The 19,305-nt window shown below is 39.0% G+C and overlaps 1 protein-coding gene across 10 annotated transcripts in view; it reads right to left on the bottom strand.

Moving 5' to 3' along the window:
- PWWP2A (PWWP domain containing 2A) overlaps window positions 1–19,305 on the bottom strand; it is a 66,673-nt gene that overhangs the window by 20,427 nt on the left and 26,941 nt on the right. For 5 of the 10 annotated variants that reach the window (XM_021672206.2, XM_021672207.2, XM_021672205.2 and 2 more), the window contains one exon: window positions 11,037–14,201. In XM_021672206.2, coding sequence (XP_021527881.1) covers window positions 12,518–14,134 — 1,617 coding nt within the window. In that variant the 5' untranslated portion in view covers window positions 14,135–14,201 and the 3' untranslated portion in view covers window positions 11,037–12,517. Of the gene's footprint in view, window positions 1–1,413; window positions 1,534–9,742; window positions 9,835–11,030; window positions 14,202–19,305 lie in introns of those variants that run through there. The other 5 variants (XM_012461057.2, XM_012461058.3, XR_001108773.3 and 2 more) reach the window with 4 other exon arrangements.

Genomic DNA, 19,305 nt, shown 5'->3' on the forward strand with positions numbered 1-19,305 from the left:
TCACAGGAGGTATCTTTCCCAGGATTTGACAGAACTGACTTGATTCTATGTTGTCTTCTGGTGTTGTCATGCTTCATTTGCTTACTAAATCAAGGCCTACAAAATAAATTTCACAGGGTATTCTATCACGTTTCCCCTCAAGCAATGAAAAGTGACCTCTAGGGATAAATACTACACACATCAAGATGAAAGGTGAATGCAGTCCTTGCCTCTGGAAAAAAAAAAAAAAATTTGACATTGAGCTCAGTTTTTACTTTCTAAAACTAAGATACTGTACTAATATGATTGCAATACTAATAGATTTAGGCTCACACAGAACTATGGGAGCAAATGTTCCCATTTTATAAACTGAAAGAAAAAAGGTAAACAGCCAATCCCATGTACAATTCCATTTCCTTTTATTTATGACTCTCAATATTTGGCTTAATTTTAGTGAGGCCTATTCAAGTTCAGTTGAAGTCTAGGGCAGGAAAGGCAAGGAGTCAAGCAGATCTTACTATTCCTATGAGAGGTGCAGAAAAATAAAAAACAATATTCCCTCAAGATATCATCTTAAAGGTAGCTATCACTCCTTTTAAGTGTAATAAGTGTCCAAAATCCCAGCTGCAATCTCTAACTCAAAATTTGCCATTCTGACCCAGCTTGCAAATTACAGCTTCCATCCAATTATACAGCTCTTCACTAGCTGTACAAACACCAGAGTGTTAAACAGCCTTACTTTGAGGAAGCAATAAAAGTCCTAAGTTTCAAAGCAGCACAAATTCACACACAGAAATCCCTGAACTTTTGCTGCCCTATAAGGGCCCAAAATAAGCCTTTTAGGCATTATCCAAGGAGTTATTAATAAATGTACTTAAAAAAATAGACTACATTTCAGCACTATCTTTTACCACCCTCTGGAATTTTGACTTGCTTTATGTAAATGATAATGGTTTTGAGATTAATTCACTAAGAATATATATACATATATGTGCTCATATATATATTCTTATATATACAGTAAGAATTAATGACTAAGAAGTTTAATGAATATAAAAGTGACAAAAAAAGACCGAGATAGTGAAAAGATAAAAGAAATCCAGTATTTTTGACTTTCCATGGAGACTCAGTTGCTATTTGACATAATTCTGCAAGGTAACACCCAACTTCTACTACCTTAAGAGAATCTACTCTCAACTCACGGAAGCTCATAAGACACTCCTCTTTTTAGCATGGCAGGTAGCATCAATGGAAAGTTATTTTCATTCATTAAAACTATCACCTACATGAGGCACACCCAGGTACCAAGGTCAATGAAAACTAAAGAAAAAGAACTAATGAATTCTTTTAAGTCTAGCCTAATCTACTTCAGGAATGATTAAGTGATGACATGATGCCCTCTTCACTTTGTGGCAGGGCTTAAAACAGACAGACCTGCCCGTTTCACTGTTAACTTCAATGCTCCCAGTCTGAATCCACAGTGGTCTGTCAGACACTGTAAGGGAGCAGCAGGACTCGTCACTGTCTGATGTAATAGCTGCCATTTGTTGAGACCTATGGTAGAAAAAACCAAGTTAACAAAAATAAAGCATTCGAGTGTTTTAATCCATCCATTTTACCAAAAAATTGTTTTAAAATAAGACCAAAATTCAGGTGAATTTTCATAACAAATTTATTCTGGATAACGTGCTGGCTTCACAGAAAGAGAAGCTTTGGTACTAAATGAAAACAGACTTGAGAGCTGTGTAGACACAACAGCCTTGGCCAGGAGAGGGCACTCTCCGGCCCAAGTCAAATCCGCAGCAAGATGCCATGGGGCACACCAAGATTCTGCCCTCCAAGCAAACTTACAAATGAAAGGGGAAATGCTAACTCACACTGAATGGTCCTAACAAAAAACTTTGTACTAATCTAACCTTAGCCTAGTGTTGGAGAAGTCCTGATCTTCTCAGTGAGTATTCAAAGATAAGGCTGAACCTGTCATCCTTACCCATACTACATAATAAATGAGCTCAATTACCCTTTTGTGTATTTTTTGAGACAGAGTCTCACTCTTGTCTCCCAGATTAGAGTGCAGTGGCTCAATCTCGGCTCACTGCAACCTCCACCTCCCAGATTCAAGCAATTCTCCTGCCTCAGCTTTCTGAGTAGCTGGGACTAAAGGCACACACTACCATACCTAGCTAATTTTTTGTATTTTTAGTAGAGATGGAGTTTTCACCATTTTGGCCAGGCTGGTCTTGAACTCCTGACCTCAGGTGATCCTCCCACCTCCCAAAGTGCTGGGATTATAGACGTGAGCCCCCACGCCTGGCCTCTTTTGACCCTTTTTTGCAAAATGACCAAAAACTTCCTGAACCTCTTTCTGCTTTAATCCCAATAACCACACTTGTATACTATGCAGGACCTAAATTTACTGTGTGAGGTAATACCTCATTGAATTAACAGTTATAACAAGATTTTTTATGACACTTAAGCTTTCAAAACAAACTTCAAATACTAAGCATAATTTAAATGAAGGACTGCTATCTTAAGCCTAATTTTTAAACATTATTTGCTTGTTTGCTTACTTTCCTAACTATAGATAAAAAACCAATTCACCTATCACATCAATGTAGTGAACTCTGGGATCATTAGATAACATCCAGTCTTTATAATAATTGTTTTTTTAATGCTAAGTTAAATTAGAAGTAGTAGTATATAATTAAAACTTTATAAAAGACTTTTCTGACCTTGAAAAGGAAAGATTTTGTATATACCTGATCTAGAAAAATAACTACTTCTGAATTTTTTTTTTTTTTTTTTAAAAGATGGGGGTTTCACCATGATGGCCAGGCTGGTCTTGAACTCCTGACCTCAGGTGATCCACCCACCTCGGCCTCCCAAAGTGCTAGGATTACAGGCATGAGCCACCGTGCTCGGCCAATTACTTCTGAATTTTAACTCGGGGAAAATAATTTTTTAGGCGAGATTTAATAATGAGGTATTTATCCTTCTGTTCATGGAAAAACTTAATACACCATTAACTATAACCCAACAGCAATCACACAAGAATAAGGAAAGCTGAATGCACTGGAAGTTATCTTTTGAACCTTTCCCTCCATAAGTAAAACGTGTTAGGTTTCAACAATCATTCTAAAGAATCTCCTTTTCAATTTTAAGCAAGGAGTCAAGATGTATCAAAGAATGATCTCATCTTTCCCTGTGTAATTCCTCACCTTCAACCCCCTGAAATACCAAAATATTAACAAGCCAGTCCCTGGTCCACAGTGCCCGGCTTGTGAGTCTTTTGCGCTAATGTTTAAGATAATCTTCCCCTCAATGCTTTTAGGGTCTCAAGGCTTTTCTTTAGAAATTTACCACTAGTACAGGATATCCATTAGAAAGAGCCAAGGACACCCAGCTGTGATGCAGTAAGTGGAGGGATAGACCAATGAAAAGGTGGCAGTTACATCGGAAATTACTTATTTTGTCCTTTGAGAGACAGCTTAAGTGCAACAATGGCAACTATTCTTGGGAAGCAGCAGAACTGTAATGGGGCAAATCAGGAAAGGGTAACCCTCAATCTCCCTCTTAGCATGCAGGAAAGTAGAGCTTATGATCCTAAAGAAAGCCCACAATTAAAAACTAAAAACTTAAGAGCACAGACATGTACCTATTATCTCACTGAACACTCAAAATGAATTTTAATAAAGTATGATGCAACATGAACAAGCAGGAAAAGCATCAACAGTACCTCATCTTACAATAGCTCTTCTGGCTTTCTAACCTTAGTGCTATTTTTCTAACCAGCTCTTTTACTAGAGTTTAGACAAACTGCACATGATTCTTCCCAGCATACCAGGACTCACACCAAGATGTGCCACTCCCAGCCAGATTTCTTGCTAAAAACTAAACTGTTGGGGGAGATGACATATTTGTGATTAAGAGCATCCCAAAAATGAGCCATGGGTAAAAATGACTATCCTCTGGAAAATATGGCCACACCACACACAGATCAAGGCCTTGGAATGTATGGCATTTCCCGCCCAGAAAGAGGAGACAATCTACTCAATCATACAAGCAGCAATAAAAACGAAAGTGTTCAAATTAATCTCCACTTTTTCACCATATGGCAAAACATTAAAATAATAAAATGCTACAGTTCCAGGGGAACACGCCATCTATACAAATCAGATAATTCACCTAATGACAAGTGTAGCTTTGTAGTTCTAACATCTTTGTAAAGTTCTCCTAATAGGACCTCCACTGCATTGAGCCCCACAAGCTCAGATACTTGTCATGTGTCATGGGAAGGATATGGGATGTGCAGGGCATCTGAGATGGCCATCGGTCATTAGGATGTGTCTGAACAAGAATTGTTCATCATTCATTCACAAGAAGACAATCACTTCTCCTCATGCCAGGCCCTGTGTTTGGCATAAGGGAGAGCAGAATGGGAAAGTGAGCACTAGATCACTGGAATTTGTGTGTTAAATGAATGAGGCAAGAGTTGAAATGTGTTAACGCAGGTCTCCTTTAACCACAATCCTCATGACCTTCGAGTCAGTTAACCACTACAAATGCGCATTAAACTTAATGTGTTCATACGACTTCCAGAGACTTGTAAATGATCATGCTATGATTCTTGAAATTTTCAGGAACAAATAACATTGTTATAACATATTTCCATTTATACTGAGTACATGTTGCAGAAAGATAGTATCAAAAGCTACCAGAATTTGCTGTGCAATACAAAGTGATTGCAGTGGTAGTAATGATAGTAAATATGTATACAGCCTCATGCAAGACATTTTTTTTACTGCGTTAAATATTCTTTTAAATTCTCACAATTACCCTATGAGGAGATACTATTATTCCCCCTATTTCACAGGTGATGGCATTGGAGTAACCTGCCTAAGATTACATAGTTTGTAAATGGCTGATCCAACTCAGGCTTTGAATCTAGCAAGTCTGGCTCAAGAGCTTGTACTTTGAGCCATGTGCCTGAAACATGAAAGGGAATGGTTTTTTGCTCAATAAAATCCTGCTATTAAGCACTGCTGTTGCAAAACTATTTTTTTTTTCTTTTTTGAGACAGGGTCTCACTCCATCGCCCAGGCTGGAGTGCAGTGGCACGATCATGGCTAACAGCAGCCTCAGGCTCCCAGGCTCATGTGATCCTCCTACCTCAACCTCCCAAGTAGCTAGAACTACAAGCACACGCTACCAAGCCCACCTAATTTTTTCATATTTTTTGTAGAGACAGAGTTTCACCATGTTGCCCAGGCTGGTCTCAAACTCCTGGCTCAAACAATTCTCCTGCCTTGCCTCCCAAAGTGCTGGGATTACAAACGTGAGCCAAAGCACCTGGTCCTAAAAATGTTAATGAATGCTTAAACTCACCTGCATCACTGGCAAGTTACATATATACTCCTAAGTATCCATTTCTATCTTTTACACGCAAGTTGATGACACTCACGTTATAAAAAACTTTTCCACAGGCAATCAAAAAGATCTATGATATTTTACCTGACACTCCTACGCCTTTCCAGTAGCTTTTAAGTGAATCTAAATGAGGGACACCGAAAAGAAAGCGAGGGAGGGAGGGAGGGAGGGAGGAAAGGAAGGAAGGAAGGGAGGGAGGGAGGGAAGAGGGAAGGAGGGGAGGAAGGAAAAAGAAAGGAGGGAAGGAAGAAAGGAAGAGACAAAGAGAAAGAAAAGAAAGAAGGAGAGAAAGAAAAAAAGAAAAGAAAAAGAAAGCAAGCCCTTGCTAAAACCTGATATGCATTTTTTTTTTTTTTTTTTTGAGATGGAGTCTCGCTCTATCACCCAGGCTGGAGTGCAGTGGTACAATCTTGGCTCATTGCAACCTCTGCCTACTGGGTTCAAGTGATTCTCCTGCCTCAGCCTCCTGAGTAGTTTGGACTATAGGCACCCACCACCACGCCTGGCTAATTTTTCTCTTATATTTTTAGTAGAGATGGGGTTTCACCATATTGGCCAGGCTGGTCTCGAACTCCTGACCTCAGGTGATCCAGCTGCCTCAGCCTCCCAACATGCATTATAATTACAAGGTTTTTATTTGAGAAGAGGAAAAAGTGTGATTATAATAGGCTAACACTTTAGCTATGAAGTATTTGGCTTTTCCTTGTAGATTCTGACAACCAGGATAGAAAAAGTTATGAGAAGTTTTAATCAAGGTTTCTGGTTAAGACTCAGATTTCCAAGGCAGTATAAGGAAATAACTGTCACATTCATATGATACAAGGAAACTTCCATATTTAAATAAAGACTATGTTTTCAACTTCTTTTTAATGATCTTTTACAAAAATATCAGAAATGTGAAAAAAAAAAAAAAATTTAGCTGGGTAGCACTTTGGGAGGCCGAGGTGGAAGTATCATTTGAGCACAGGAGTTCAAGACCAGCCTGGGTGACATAGTGAGACCCCGTCTCTACAAATAATTTTTTTAAATTAGTCAGATGTGATGCTATGTGCCTGTGGTCCCAGCTATGAGGCTAAGGCAGGAGGATCGCCTGAGCCCAGGAGGTCAAGGCTGCAGTGAGTCATGATTATACCACTGCAGTCTAGCTTGGGTGAGAATAAGACCTTGTCTCAAAAAAAAAAAAAAAAAACCAAAAATCTTTAATTCACATTTAAACCAAGTTTGCAATTGGTCTGTTTTTAACATCAAAGCTTTAGGGGCCAGGCACAGTGGCTCATGCCTATAATCCCAGCACTTTGGGAGGCTGAGGCAGGTGGACTACCTCAGGTCAGGAGTTGAGACCAGCCTGACCAATATGATGAAACCCTATCTTCCTGCCTCAGCCTCCGGAGTAGCTGGGACTACAGGCATGAGCCACCATGTTCAGCCTCAAAGTTTTATTTTTATTTTTTGGCCATATTTTAATAATATGGGTATTATTTTTTGAAAATTACTTGCTTTTTCCACTTTTTATGTCCATACAATTAATGGAAAACAAATATGCTTTGATATAAAAGTTTATGTTACTGGAAGGGAACAGTTTTAACCCAAACCAACTAACTAATAGGTAAATGCAGTCACATTAATTCACCTAAAAATTTGTCAGTTACACTTCTTAAAATGGAGACACTGAGGCCGGGTTCAGGGGCTCACACCTGTAATCCCAGCACTTTGGGAGGCCAAGGCAGGTGGATCATCTGAGATCGGGAGTTTGAGACCAGCCTGACCAACATGAAGAAACCCTGTCTCTACTAAAAATACAAAAATAGCTGGGCATGTTGGCACATGCCTGTAATCCCTGCTACTCGGGAGGCTGTGGCACAAGAATTGCTTGAACCTGGGAGGCGGAGCAGAGATCATGCCATTGCACTCCAGCCTGGGCAGTAAGAGCAAAAGTCCGTCTGAAAAAAAAAAATGGAGACACTGGCTGAGCATGGTGCCTCATACCTGTAATCCCAGCACTTTGCGGGAGCCAAGATAAGAGGATCACTTGAGCCCAGGAGTTTAAGACCAGCTTGGGCAACAAAGGGAGACTTTGTCTCTACTAAACATTTTTTAAAAATCAGCTGGGCATGGTGGCACACACCTGTAATCCCAGCTATGGTGGAAGCCAGGGCCTTGAGGCGGGAGAACTGCTTGAGCCCAGAAGTCTAGGTTGTGATCTCGCCATTGCATTCCAGAGTGCAACCCTGTCTCAAAAATAAAGAAAAATGGGGGCACCGATTGGCATTGTAAGCAACAGTTATTTCCTTGTATAGGACTGCAGGTTGATCAGGAAGGAATCCTGGGAAGTGGGGCAGTGCCAGCAGCATATTCTAGCCACACCACTGACCAAGAAAAACACTCCTGTAACTTAATTTCCACCACCTTCTAGAAAGTGACATCCCAAATTTAAAAGATTTCTATCAAAATCAAATTACAGATGGAAGGTGATGGTTGAACAACATTGTGAATATATTTAATGCCACAGAACTGTATAATTAAAAATGATTAAGATGATAAATTTTACATCTATTTAACCACAATTTTTAAATACCACACACAAAAAAATCACAGTGCTCTGTTAATAACAAGGAGAAAATGATTTCCATGCAATGCCACAAGAAATAGGAAAAAAAAAAAAACCTGTTTGGATCTCTAAATGTTAGGTCTCTAACTTGAGTAAAGATAAGACAAAGAGTTGTTTCTCTTATGTTAGTGTCAATTATCCATGGTAAAGACATCAAAATACCCTGGAAAACTAAAAATATACAGATCAGCTATATCACTGTGATTTTAAACTTCCTATTCCTTCATTCAAAATAGCACAACAAAAGCATATTATTATTAGCTAATGCTTTCATTTTTTAATCCTGTTCATTTAAATGAAGGACACAGTAAATCTGCACAAATTGTATATTTGGATATTAAGGGCCTACTAACTAACTCAGATCCAGGTAAAAGTAACTAACGCACCCTCGATGTTTTATTTTCTCCTGGAAATTGATATAGCATCAGTCTTTTGTTGTATATCTGAATTCCTTTATATCCCGCATGTTTTTTGTTTGTTTGTTTTTTTTTTTTTTTTTTTTGAGACGGAGTCTTGCTGTGACCCAGGCTGGAGTGCTGTGGTGAGATCTTAGCTCACTGCAATCTCTGCCTCCTGGGTTCAAGCGATTCTCCTGCCTCAGCCTCCTGAGTAGCTGGGATTTACAGGTATATGCCACCCCGCCCAGCTAATTTTTGTGTTTTTAGTAGAGGCAAGGTTAGTAGAGATGGGTTTTCACCACATTGGCCAGGCTGGTCTCAAACGCCTGACTTCAGGCAATCCACCTGCCTCAGCCTCCCAAAGTGCTGGGATTACAGGAGTGAGCCACCATGCCCGGTCATATCCAGCAGTTTTTAAGAGATTGTTTTAAAACAATACCAAAATGAAAACTAAATTTGCCCCAACTTAGGAATTGGGTCTTTATTCTCTCTGGAAAATTCCCTATTGGAGGCCATCACTAGGCACAAATTCCTGAATCAAAACATTCATTTTTCTAGACATTTATCCATCTCTTCAGCTGTACTAATATAAGTGAAAGCATGCAGCACAGACCACAGAAAATTCACAACTTAAAAGGGAAAACCTAATTTTAGATACAAATTATAGACAAGGTATTTCCGATTCCCAATTCAGTTATTCTATAGACTTGTGACCTTTCCTTCAACATAACCAATTTTTAGAAAAGTACAACCTAAATAGGAGTGTAACTCAATATTTTACAATTTAGATACTCAGCCTCACTAATGAAGATATATTCATTTAGTTGATTTTAGTATCAGTTCCCTGTCCTTTGCCTACAGTGTGTTTTCACATCAAAATTCCTGCCTATTCAACTTAGTACTAACCTACAATTACTACTTACAGATTTTTTCTCCATCAAAACTGTCTAGGAACACACCATCAAGTCATGCAAAAAGGCTTCAGACTGGTGAATCCCAGTTTCCCTATATCACTGATATATAGGGTTTTTTTCAGAGACAGGGTCTCACTCCTGCCCAGACTGGAGTGCAGTGGTGTGATCACAGCTCACTGCAGTCTACTACTCCTGAGCTCAAGCGATCTTAGCCTACCAAGTAGCTAGGATACAAGCAAGTCGCTGGGGCTGTAAGTGTGTGCCACCATGCCCAGCTAAATTTTTATTTTTCTGCAGAGATGGAGGGTGGAATCAGGGGTCTATGTTGCCCAGGCTGGTCTCAAACTCCTGGCCTCAAGTGATCATCCCACCTTGGCCTCCTCAACTTCTAGGAATAAGGGAGTGAGCCACCGCACCTGGTCTCTCATCGTTATTTATTTGATCTTTGGTTCCACATCTGAATGGATGTTCCTTCCAAATGATTAGTTAACTTCCTGGTCTATAAATTCTAGAAAGTAAAAAGGAGAAAATACTCTGATGCTTTACATTTTTGAGAATTTCTAGAAATACATTCTTAGCTTTTACAACTCTTCACTTGGTTTCTCCCCTTGCCAATCCTTTGTTTTAGCCACAACTCTTATGCCACAGATTTGGTCTAAGCCAGTTTATTCCCACTGCAAGGGGAAAAAATACCCACTTCTGTTATCTCCATATCAAGGGTAAGTGCCTTCTTTTGTCATTTCAAAGAGAAATATAAAGTGGCTACAACTACCCAATTCAACTCTATCTCCACCTGCAGTAGATACCGGACAAATTTACCTAAGACATTTCCATTTGAATAAAAGTTTTTAATATATAGCTATTGGATTAGTGTTTAGAATACACATTTAAGATTATAGAGATTCTTTAAAACTTGCTTCCCTACTGAAACTACAAATGAAATATGCCAGACTGCCAGTTTAAAATGAAGGAGTCATTTGGCATAATGTCATTTGTGATATGCGCAACCTTTTCCTCAAAGGTGTGTTCTACAAAACTATTATAGTCAACAATCATGACTTTTTATTTTCTTCTCTTTCCCCATGGCTTCTGAAACAAATTAAATTTGGTTTCTGCCACAAGAGCACATTTACCAAGCACTTGACCATATTAGTAATGTACACTTCAAAAGATAAAACTCACCCAGATTAGGACACAAAGCCTTGGAATTACATATTTTGGTGACTTTTAAGACTTTCTGAACTTTAGATTTCAAACTTTTAAAAACACCTGAATGAACAAGTTCATTAATCTGAAACAAATACTTGGAAAATATTTTAGGATAGTTTCTTATAACTTCTTAACCACACTGTGAATTTCAATCAAATAATTTTTTAAGTATAGTTGTTTCTGTTTGCAGGAAAGAATATGTTCTACTCAAGTGAAACATCTATTTTTAAATTGTGTGTTTATTATAATCAAAAAGCATTGACTGAGTTCCCCAGAAGAAATTCTACTTGCTTTTGCAGAAATTTGTAATCAGTCCATAACCTTAAGAAAACTGACAAGACTACTGATTTTCAATCTCCATTAATCTTTTCATTATGAGTTCACAGTAACTAAGATATTTCAAACTGGATTTAGAAATCCACAAAAACTGCTAAGTCTTAAATTTCTAAAAGTTTTGAAATTAACTGTCCGAAAGTTGTTAGACACAAAAAGTATGAAAGCAACTTTAAAAATCTTGAGATAAACTTGCCTCCACAGCCAATCAGATATATTTCTCACTAATAATACAAAGCTAAAACTGGAAAATAAGAAATCAAATCTTAGGGACAGATGGACCATGTAGAAAAATAGTAAGCTACGTTACTAGCCCCAAAAGCAGCGATACATGAGGCAGAAAACCAAAGAGAAGACACCACTTGTAATTACCCAAATGTAAAAAAAGGAAGCATGTGATGAAATATTAAGGCTAAAAATTAAAATCCACACATTTATGAGAAATTGGCAGGAAGAGGATATCAAATCTAGAAGCATTATCAAACCTCTATACTACAAAATCTTATTTTGAGAATATACTGATTCATCTCTCATTATTTGAACTTTTCTAATCTCAGATAATATATTCCCTGATAGGGCAAATAGCAAAATAAAAGTTTGATTTTTCGTCTTTTCTAAACACTCTTACAAAGAATAATTTTCTACCATCTTGAAATTTTTCAAAGCTTTTTGAGAAACACACACAAATAATTTGGATTTAGTTGATTTTATTTACAGCTTTTTTGTTTTTGTTTTTTACATTTCAGAGCATTACACAATTACATTTTCTCATTTTCTGACCTGCAAACAGATACCTTAAACGGAAATTATTTTTTTTAATTATCAAATTAGGTTACATCCAAAATGCAACAATTACACAAATGACAATTAATTCACAAAGTGTAATTTTACTGGGACGTATCCTAAGAATTTAGGAACAGCCAGTCAGGAGAAATCTGACCAAATTTAGCAATCAACTATTTACATATCCAAAATCAAACCTATCTACACTCCCAAACCAGAAGCTTGAAAGTACTGATTAAATCCCCACTGGACAAAAGACAGTGATGACTAAAACCTATCTAGTCTTGACAGTTTTAATCCCAAATACTGGGCTATTTCCCCAGTCTGTAACTGAACAGCAAGCATCTGTTTGTCAAACACCTAACCATCTAACTTGTACACCGTTATGTGCATGAAAGGCTAAGTGTTCATTATTTAAAAAACAAGTAGTCATTAAATATCCACATTATTCCCCCAGCTCACCAAGCCCTTACTGCAATCCCAAATATGCAACCTGTGTCACACAGTGACAGGCTCTATTTCATATATATATGTATATATATGTATACATACAGTATTAGGTACAAATGGCAATTAACAGTCCCTACAAAAGTTCAATTCAGTTGAGGCTATGGCTCCTATGCCTTGGGATGGTTTTGGACTTCAAAACTGAAAAATACTGCTAAAATCTCAACACAAAATTTGATTATATGTTCAGTTTAAGCTTCTCAGTCTAAAAATGGCTATAAGGTAAGTATTAAAAAGCCAGCCAACTGAGTGCAACTTCTCTCTCCAATCTGGCCAAGCTATTTTGTAGAAATTATTCCTAACTCAACTAGAAAATCTGTGGTGACTTCCAATGGTCTTGCCTACCTTACTGTCCATGTTCAGGTTTCAAACTGTGTCAACAAAGCCCGTACTTCAGGGGTCAGCTGCTTGGCAGCCTTAGCTGCCTCTGTGATAGCCTTGCGATACAGGCCCTTTCTCTTCTTATTAAAGCGTGACTGGAAGTTTTCTAAAAAGGGGGAGAGTTGTGAAAGAGCAAGGAAAGATGTTGTTGGAGACCCAAACCATGAAATACGGGCCTCCTGTCGGACTAAAAGGCCGTTATCTTTCCGGCTCACAGTTATAGTAAGAATACGGGCTGGCCACCAAGGGAAGCCATATATCTTGGCCCAAACAATGTCCCCTACGCATATGGTCCTGCCATCTGGTGTGACGCATTTAGAGACGTTTTTGGAAAAGATTTTCATTTTCAAGGAATTACTGAGCTTTTTCTCTTCCTTTGAAGAGGAGGAAGTGGAGGAGGTGGAAGGTGCATGCATACTGCCTGGAGGAAACTCAAAGCTTTCAGAAGAACTACACTCAGAGTTGGAAGATTTCAAATCATCTGTGCTATCAATGCTACACACTGAAGCACTGGAAGAGTCAGATTTCTTTTGATTTAGGGTCATGTAAACAGAGATATTGCTTTTGCTGCCCTTTTTGCCCAATGTCTGTGGTTCATCCTGCTCACCAGGCACATGCACTTCATTTGTGTCCTGAACCTCACTGCTGGCCTCTTCAGGGCCTTTTGAGGGACTCTGATTTTCTGAAGGGGCCTCACCTGCTGAGCGGGTAGAGGTGCAGCGAGACTGGGGCTTGGGTGCCATCTTGCCACTCCGCATTTTCTCAAGTCCTGTCTTCAGAGAAGAATCATTTTCTTCATTCCTGTACCTCTGTGGTTTTAAACGAACCCGGGGTGGAAGGGAACCTGAGCTAGGATTCTGATATCGACGTGTGAAATGAACTTTTGAATGTGCATTTTTGGAAGTAGAGGTTTCATTTTGCTTCTTTTGTGCCTTTTCTTTGGCAATTTTTAACACTTCCCGAGCTTTTGCATGATCCATGTTCTTACTCTGGAGAACTTTTTTAGTACTTAACTGAGCTTTTGATGTATTTGCCTGAGCAGAAACTTTTACTACTCTGCCTCTGCTGTGAGCAATATTTGAAACCTTAACCACAGCATTTCTTTTCTGACTTTCGTTTTGGTTTTTCCCATCCACTTTATGGTCAGTTTTCAGTTTTTTGTTCACAGTAGTTACACTTTCATTTCTCCGTTTTTTATCTTCATATTTAGAAGAGTCACTTGCACTACTACCTTTTCTAATTTCCTTTTTTTCAGCAACAACACTGTTTTTACATTTATCACACAGAACTTGCCTGGGTCGTAATTTAATAGCATTCATTATTGAAGTGGGTTCTTCCCTGTACATTTTTCGTTTAGGGCGCTTAATTTTCCGAGGAGGTGGCTGAGGTATTGATTGGTTATATGTGTCCCTGATAAACAAAGGGGGAGGATAAGGTGCTCCTTCATGGAAGAGAGGTGGTGGTTTGGAAGTCCACAGGCTTTCAGCCAAGCTCAGCTCTGGAGGCAGGACAGGAGAAGGGTCATCGGGAACAGCACCATTTGCTTCACACTTGACTTCTGTCCCTTCTTGGAATGTATTACTTTGGAGCTGCATGGCTTCTGGTTTATCCTTATATTCCCTTTTGGGAAATACTGTCACAGGGATACCATGGGGCCCAAACCTTTAAAAGAAATAAAAGAAAAAAAGAAGACATTAAGTCAACATCTATAATTCAATTTCTTAAATGTAAACACCTGATGCTTATTTATATAACCTTTCCTGAAAACATTTCATATTAAAAAACAAAAACACAAAAATCTAAGCCAGGCACAGTGGCTCACGCCTGTAATCCTAGCACTTTGGGAGGCTGAGGCGAGTGGATCACCTGAGTCAGGAGTTCAAGACCAGCCTGACTAATATGGTGAAACCCTGTCTTTAAAAAAAAAAAACACAAAAATCTACTGACTATCTCTTCACCCAAAAGTCCAAAGACCTTCATTTCTTTAGGTCCTACATTTTTGGTAAAAACAAACAGCTGCCCTAAGCAATGCCAGAATAGTTGACTTTACTTGAAGTAAAAATCTTTCCAGTCTTGAATCAGAAAGAATATTTTCTCAGATAGGTTTATGTTAAGCATCACGTATATTATATTCACTGAACCATATACACAACATTTTCAGTAAATGCATCTACAAATTTGTGACACATACATGTATTTCTTCCTCTGGTTAAAACAGCTTCCAAAACCTTTACAAAACAAATTCTGCCTTAACTATCCAAAACTATTTAATGAGTAAAATCCTATCTCAACTTTATTGGTTAATCACTGAAGATTCAAATAAAGTTGCTCTTTTACTCCTGTATCCTAACTCTTTAGCTCCCTATTCTGTCTCTCAAAACACAAAAATATCAGGAACTCAGATACTCAAACTACCTCCAAAGCAAATAGTTATAGAGCTGTGGCTTTGTAACTTTTTAAATCATCTCACATTAAGAAATACATTCGCAGCCAGGCGCAGTGGCTCACACCTGTAATCCTAGCACTTTGGGAGGCCAAGAAGCGTAGATTACAAGGCCAGGAGTTCAAGACCAGCCTGGCCAACATGGTGAAACCCTGTCTCTACTAAAAATACAAAAATTAGACGGGCATGGTGGCAGGCACCTGTTATCTTAGCTACTCAGGAGGCTGAGGCAGAGAATTGCTTGAACCCAGGAGGTGGAGGTTGCTGCAGTGGGCCCAGATTGCACCACTGCACTTCAGCCTGGGTGACAGAGTAAGACTCCGTCTCAAAAAGAAAAAGAAAAAAGAAAAAGAAATATATTTGCATTGCAATCCAATAAAAACATTTATGAATGTATACATGCATGCATACATATACATAAATACACACACTTAAGCAAAAGTTTCACCAAATACTTAACTAGGTATTTTGTGATAGATAATTTCTTTTCTACTCTGTTCTACTTCATTTGTTTTAAGGCTAGTCAGACCCATTAAACTGATTTGAAAACTCCATTACAGGTCCAGACCCTGTTTGCAAACCACAGTACCTAATATGAATCTTTAAAATTCTTAGTTTCTAATAGTCTTATTTCATAAACAGAGTTAGAAATAACAGTTGTTTGGCATGCCTGGACTGAATATCAAGAACCTGATCCTTAAAATAAACCTGCTATACTAAGTTTTCCTCACATAAAATCAAATCACACTACCAAATAATTTCAGCATATATGTTAGCATGTTGACCGTATGCACTATTTGATTCCAACAGTATTTAACACCAATACAACTGTAATACCAATCCTGTAAGGCAAAGGTGCTTCGATCTAAACCCAAGGATCGGCTTCAAGTAGTCAGTCACATGGAACCTACAAAACTAGATGCCAATGTTTTATATATGTTTTTCTACATAAGAAATCTTCAATGCTCAGATTCTCTGAAATGTTTTTTTAAAGACAGGATCTCACTCTGTCTTCCAGGCTGCAGTGCAGTGGTACCATCACAGCTTACTGCAGCCTCAACCTCCTGGGCTCAAGCAATCCTCCCATCTCAACCTCCCAAGTAGCCAGGACCATAGACACATGTCACCATGCCTGGTTAATTTTAGTATTTTTTTTGTAGAGACAGGGTTTCACCATGTTGTCCAGGCTGATCTTGAATGCCTGAGCTCAAGCAATCTGCCCGCCTCAGCCTCCCAAAGTGCTGGGATTACAGGTGTGAGCCACACTGTGTGTGGTGAGAAATGTTCTTATGCTCCCAAAAAGGTTCAGAATACCTTTACTACGAAGAAATCTTGATATTAGGTACTAACAGCTGCAGACAAACCTAAACGTGGGCAGGATTTACAGAGAGCCAGCATACACCAGGTATTATTCTAGCACCTGAACACTTTTTTCCCAAAGTCTTTGTTAGCTTGGCTACCACAAACCAACAACTTAGCTTTTTTACCTACAGTAGGACAAGATTAGGTCTTGGCTAGTCCAAAAAGGAAAGGTACCCTCCTATTGTACCAGACTACACAGAGAGTTGCTTTCTCCATTCTAGCTTCTGGTAACCAAGTGTTTGCTTCCTGACTACTTAATTCAAAATAACTTTAAGCATTTAACCTTTTCTTACAATATATAGGTTCTCATTAACAACTTTTTTAAAAGATGACAGGAAAAAAGAGGTGTGTCTTGTGTTTTAATGCAGAACCAACATAAACAATGTGACTTATTTGATGTGATGCCACTATTTGCATTAACAATAAAATTTTCTAACTCATAGGAAGGCATCATTTTGCCCCCATCACACATTCACATGATGTTTCAAGAGCTAAATGAAGAAGTACCCTTCCTTTTATTGATTTATAAATTTTTTTTATAAAGAGTCTCATTCTGAGGCCGGGCGCAGTGGCTCACGCCTGTAATCCTAGCACTTTGGGAGGCCGAGGCAGGTGGATCACGAGGTCAAGAGATCGAGACCATCCTGGTCAACATAGTGAAACCCCGTCTCTACTAAAAAAATACAAAAAATTAGCTGGGCATGGTGGTGCGTGCCTATAATCCCAGCTACTCAAGAGGCTGAGGCAGGAGAATTGCCTGAATCCAGGAGGCGGAGGTTGCGGTGAGCCGAGATCACGCCATTGCACTCCGGCCTGGGTAACAAGAGAGAAACTCCGTCTCAAAAAAAATAAAAGAGTCTCATTCTGTCACCCAGGCTGGAGTGCAGTGGTGCAATCATGGCTCACTGCAGCATCAACCTCCTGAACCAAGCGATCCTCTCACCTCAGCCTCCCAAGTAACTGGGACTAACAGGCACCTGCCACCATGCCAGGCTCCCTTCCTTTTATTAGAACTAAACCATACTTATCTTAAGTTTGAGGTGAAGTTTCACAGCTGTCTTTTATCAACTGTTTAAATCCTCTTTCCTTGGCTAAATTTACTTTAATTTGCTTCATTTAAGTAATTTACTCTTAATTTCAAACTAGTAACTTAGAACCTGATGCAGTGTCTCACATCTGTAATCCTAACACTTTAGGAGGCTGACATGGGCAAAATGTTTGAAGCCCAGGAGTTCAGGACTAGCCTGGACAACATAGGAAGACTCCATGTCTCTACATATAGGAAAATTAGCCTAGTGTGGCAGCATGCACCTGTGATCCCAGCTACTTAGGAGACCGAGGTGGGAGGACTGCTTGAGCCTGGGAGGTCAAGGCTTCAGTGAGCCATGTTCACGCTATTGCACTCCAGCCTGGGCAGAGTGAAACTTTGTCCAAAAAAAAAAAAAAACCCAGGCACAGTGGCTCGCGCCTATAATGCCAATGCTTTGGGAGGCCGAAGGATCACCTGAGGTCAGGAGTTCGAGACTAGCCTGGCCAACATGGCAAAATCCCGTCTCTACTAAAAACACAAAAATTAGCCGGGCGTGGTGGGGCACCTTGTAGTCCCAGCTACGCAGAAGACTGAAGCAGGAAAATAGCTTGAACCTAGGCGGCAGAGATTGCAGTAAGCCAATATCGCACCACTGCACTCCAGCCTGGGCAACAGAGCAAGACTCTGTCTCAAAAAAAAACAAAAAATCAAATACAAAAACAAAAAAACACTTAATATTTACTAGAGGTTTTTTGAAGTTTGTGTTTTTTCGGAGGTCGCCCAGGCTGGAGTGTAGTGGCGCAATCTTGGCTCACTGCAACCTCCACCTCCTGGGTTCAAGCTATTCTCATGCCTCAGCCACCTGAGTAGCTAGGATTACAGGTGCGTACCATCATGCTCAGCTAATTTTTATATTTTTAGATAGAGTTTCACCATGTTGGTCAGGCTGGTCTCAAACTCTTGGCTTCAAGGGATCCACCCACCTCAGCCTCCAAAAGTGCTGGGATTATAGGTGTGAGCCACTGCACCCAGCCAAATTTGCTAGAGTTTAGGCTCCTTCCCATATCTTTAATTTTTACTCGCAGTGCAAGTATGACCCAGTTAATTACTTTACAGCTGTTTATATCAAGTAATGGTATCTGATATGTTTATCTTTTTGAAGTTCAGTAAGAATGTTAATATTTTACAACTGGATTTTTATTCTTTGCTGTTCCCTCATAAGCATACAAAATACCCAAGCATTAAATGCTTTTAATAACATAGGGAAGAAACACCTAATTGTGTAATGATGAGTGAAAACTACAAAAAGAAAAAGGGGGGGGAAGGGGTAATAAAACTGGTAACTGTGTGTGGGTAGTAAATGATTGGCAAAGCAGACAAATATTTCTAATAATAAAACATCCTCAAAGGACTAAAAGGATAAATCACTTTAAGAAGAAACAAGGATCACATGTCCTCATTTCATCTCAGTAATGATGCTGTCACCCTTACACAGATAATACCTAGGGCAATATTAACAAACTAAGGATGAAGACATTAATTCTGAAATCAATTTCAGGGGTCATACTATGATTAAAATAAAATCAGAGTATAAAGAGTCGAAGTAAACATCTGAAACTGCAATGAATCTGTTTTGTACATGTATATAAGGATATATGGATCCAGATGTAAAACAGATTTCTAACTATGCTAAAATGTTTGAAAGCCACTAACCTATGAAACTATAATCTTAAAAAGAATATAAAGTAGAAACAAAACTATAGACCCTTAGAAACCCTAATTTCTCGCAGCCTGACCCAACATGGTGAAACCCCGTCTCTACTAAAAATATAAAAATTAGCCGGGTGAGGTGGCACATGCCTATAATCCCAGCTACCCAGGAGGCTGAGGCAGGAGAATTGCTTGAACCCGGGAGGCAGAGGTTGCAGTAA

This window comes from Aotus nancymaae, unplaced genomic scaffold (genome assembly GCF_030222135.1).
Source record: "Aotus nancymaae isolate 86718 unplaced genomic scaffold, 86718_ANA_hifiasm-v0.15.2.pri h1tg000015l_0, whole genome shotgun sequence".
NCBI lineage: Eukaryota > Metazoa > Chordata > Mammalia > Primates > Aotidae > Aotus > Aotus nancymaae.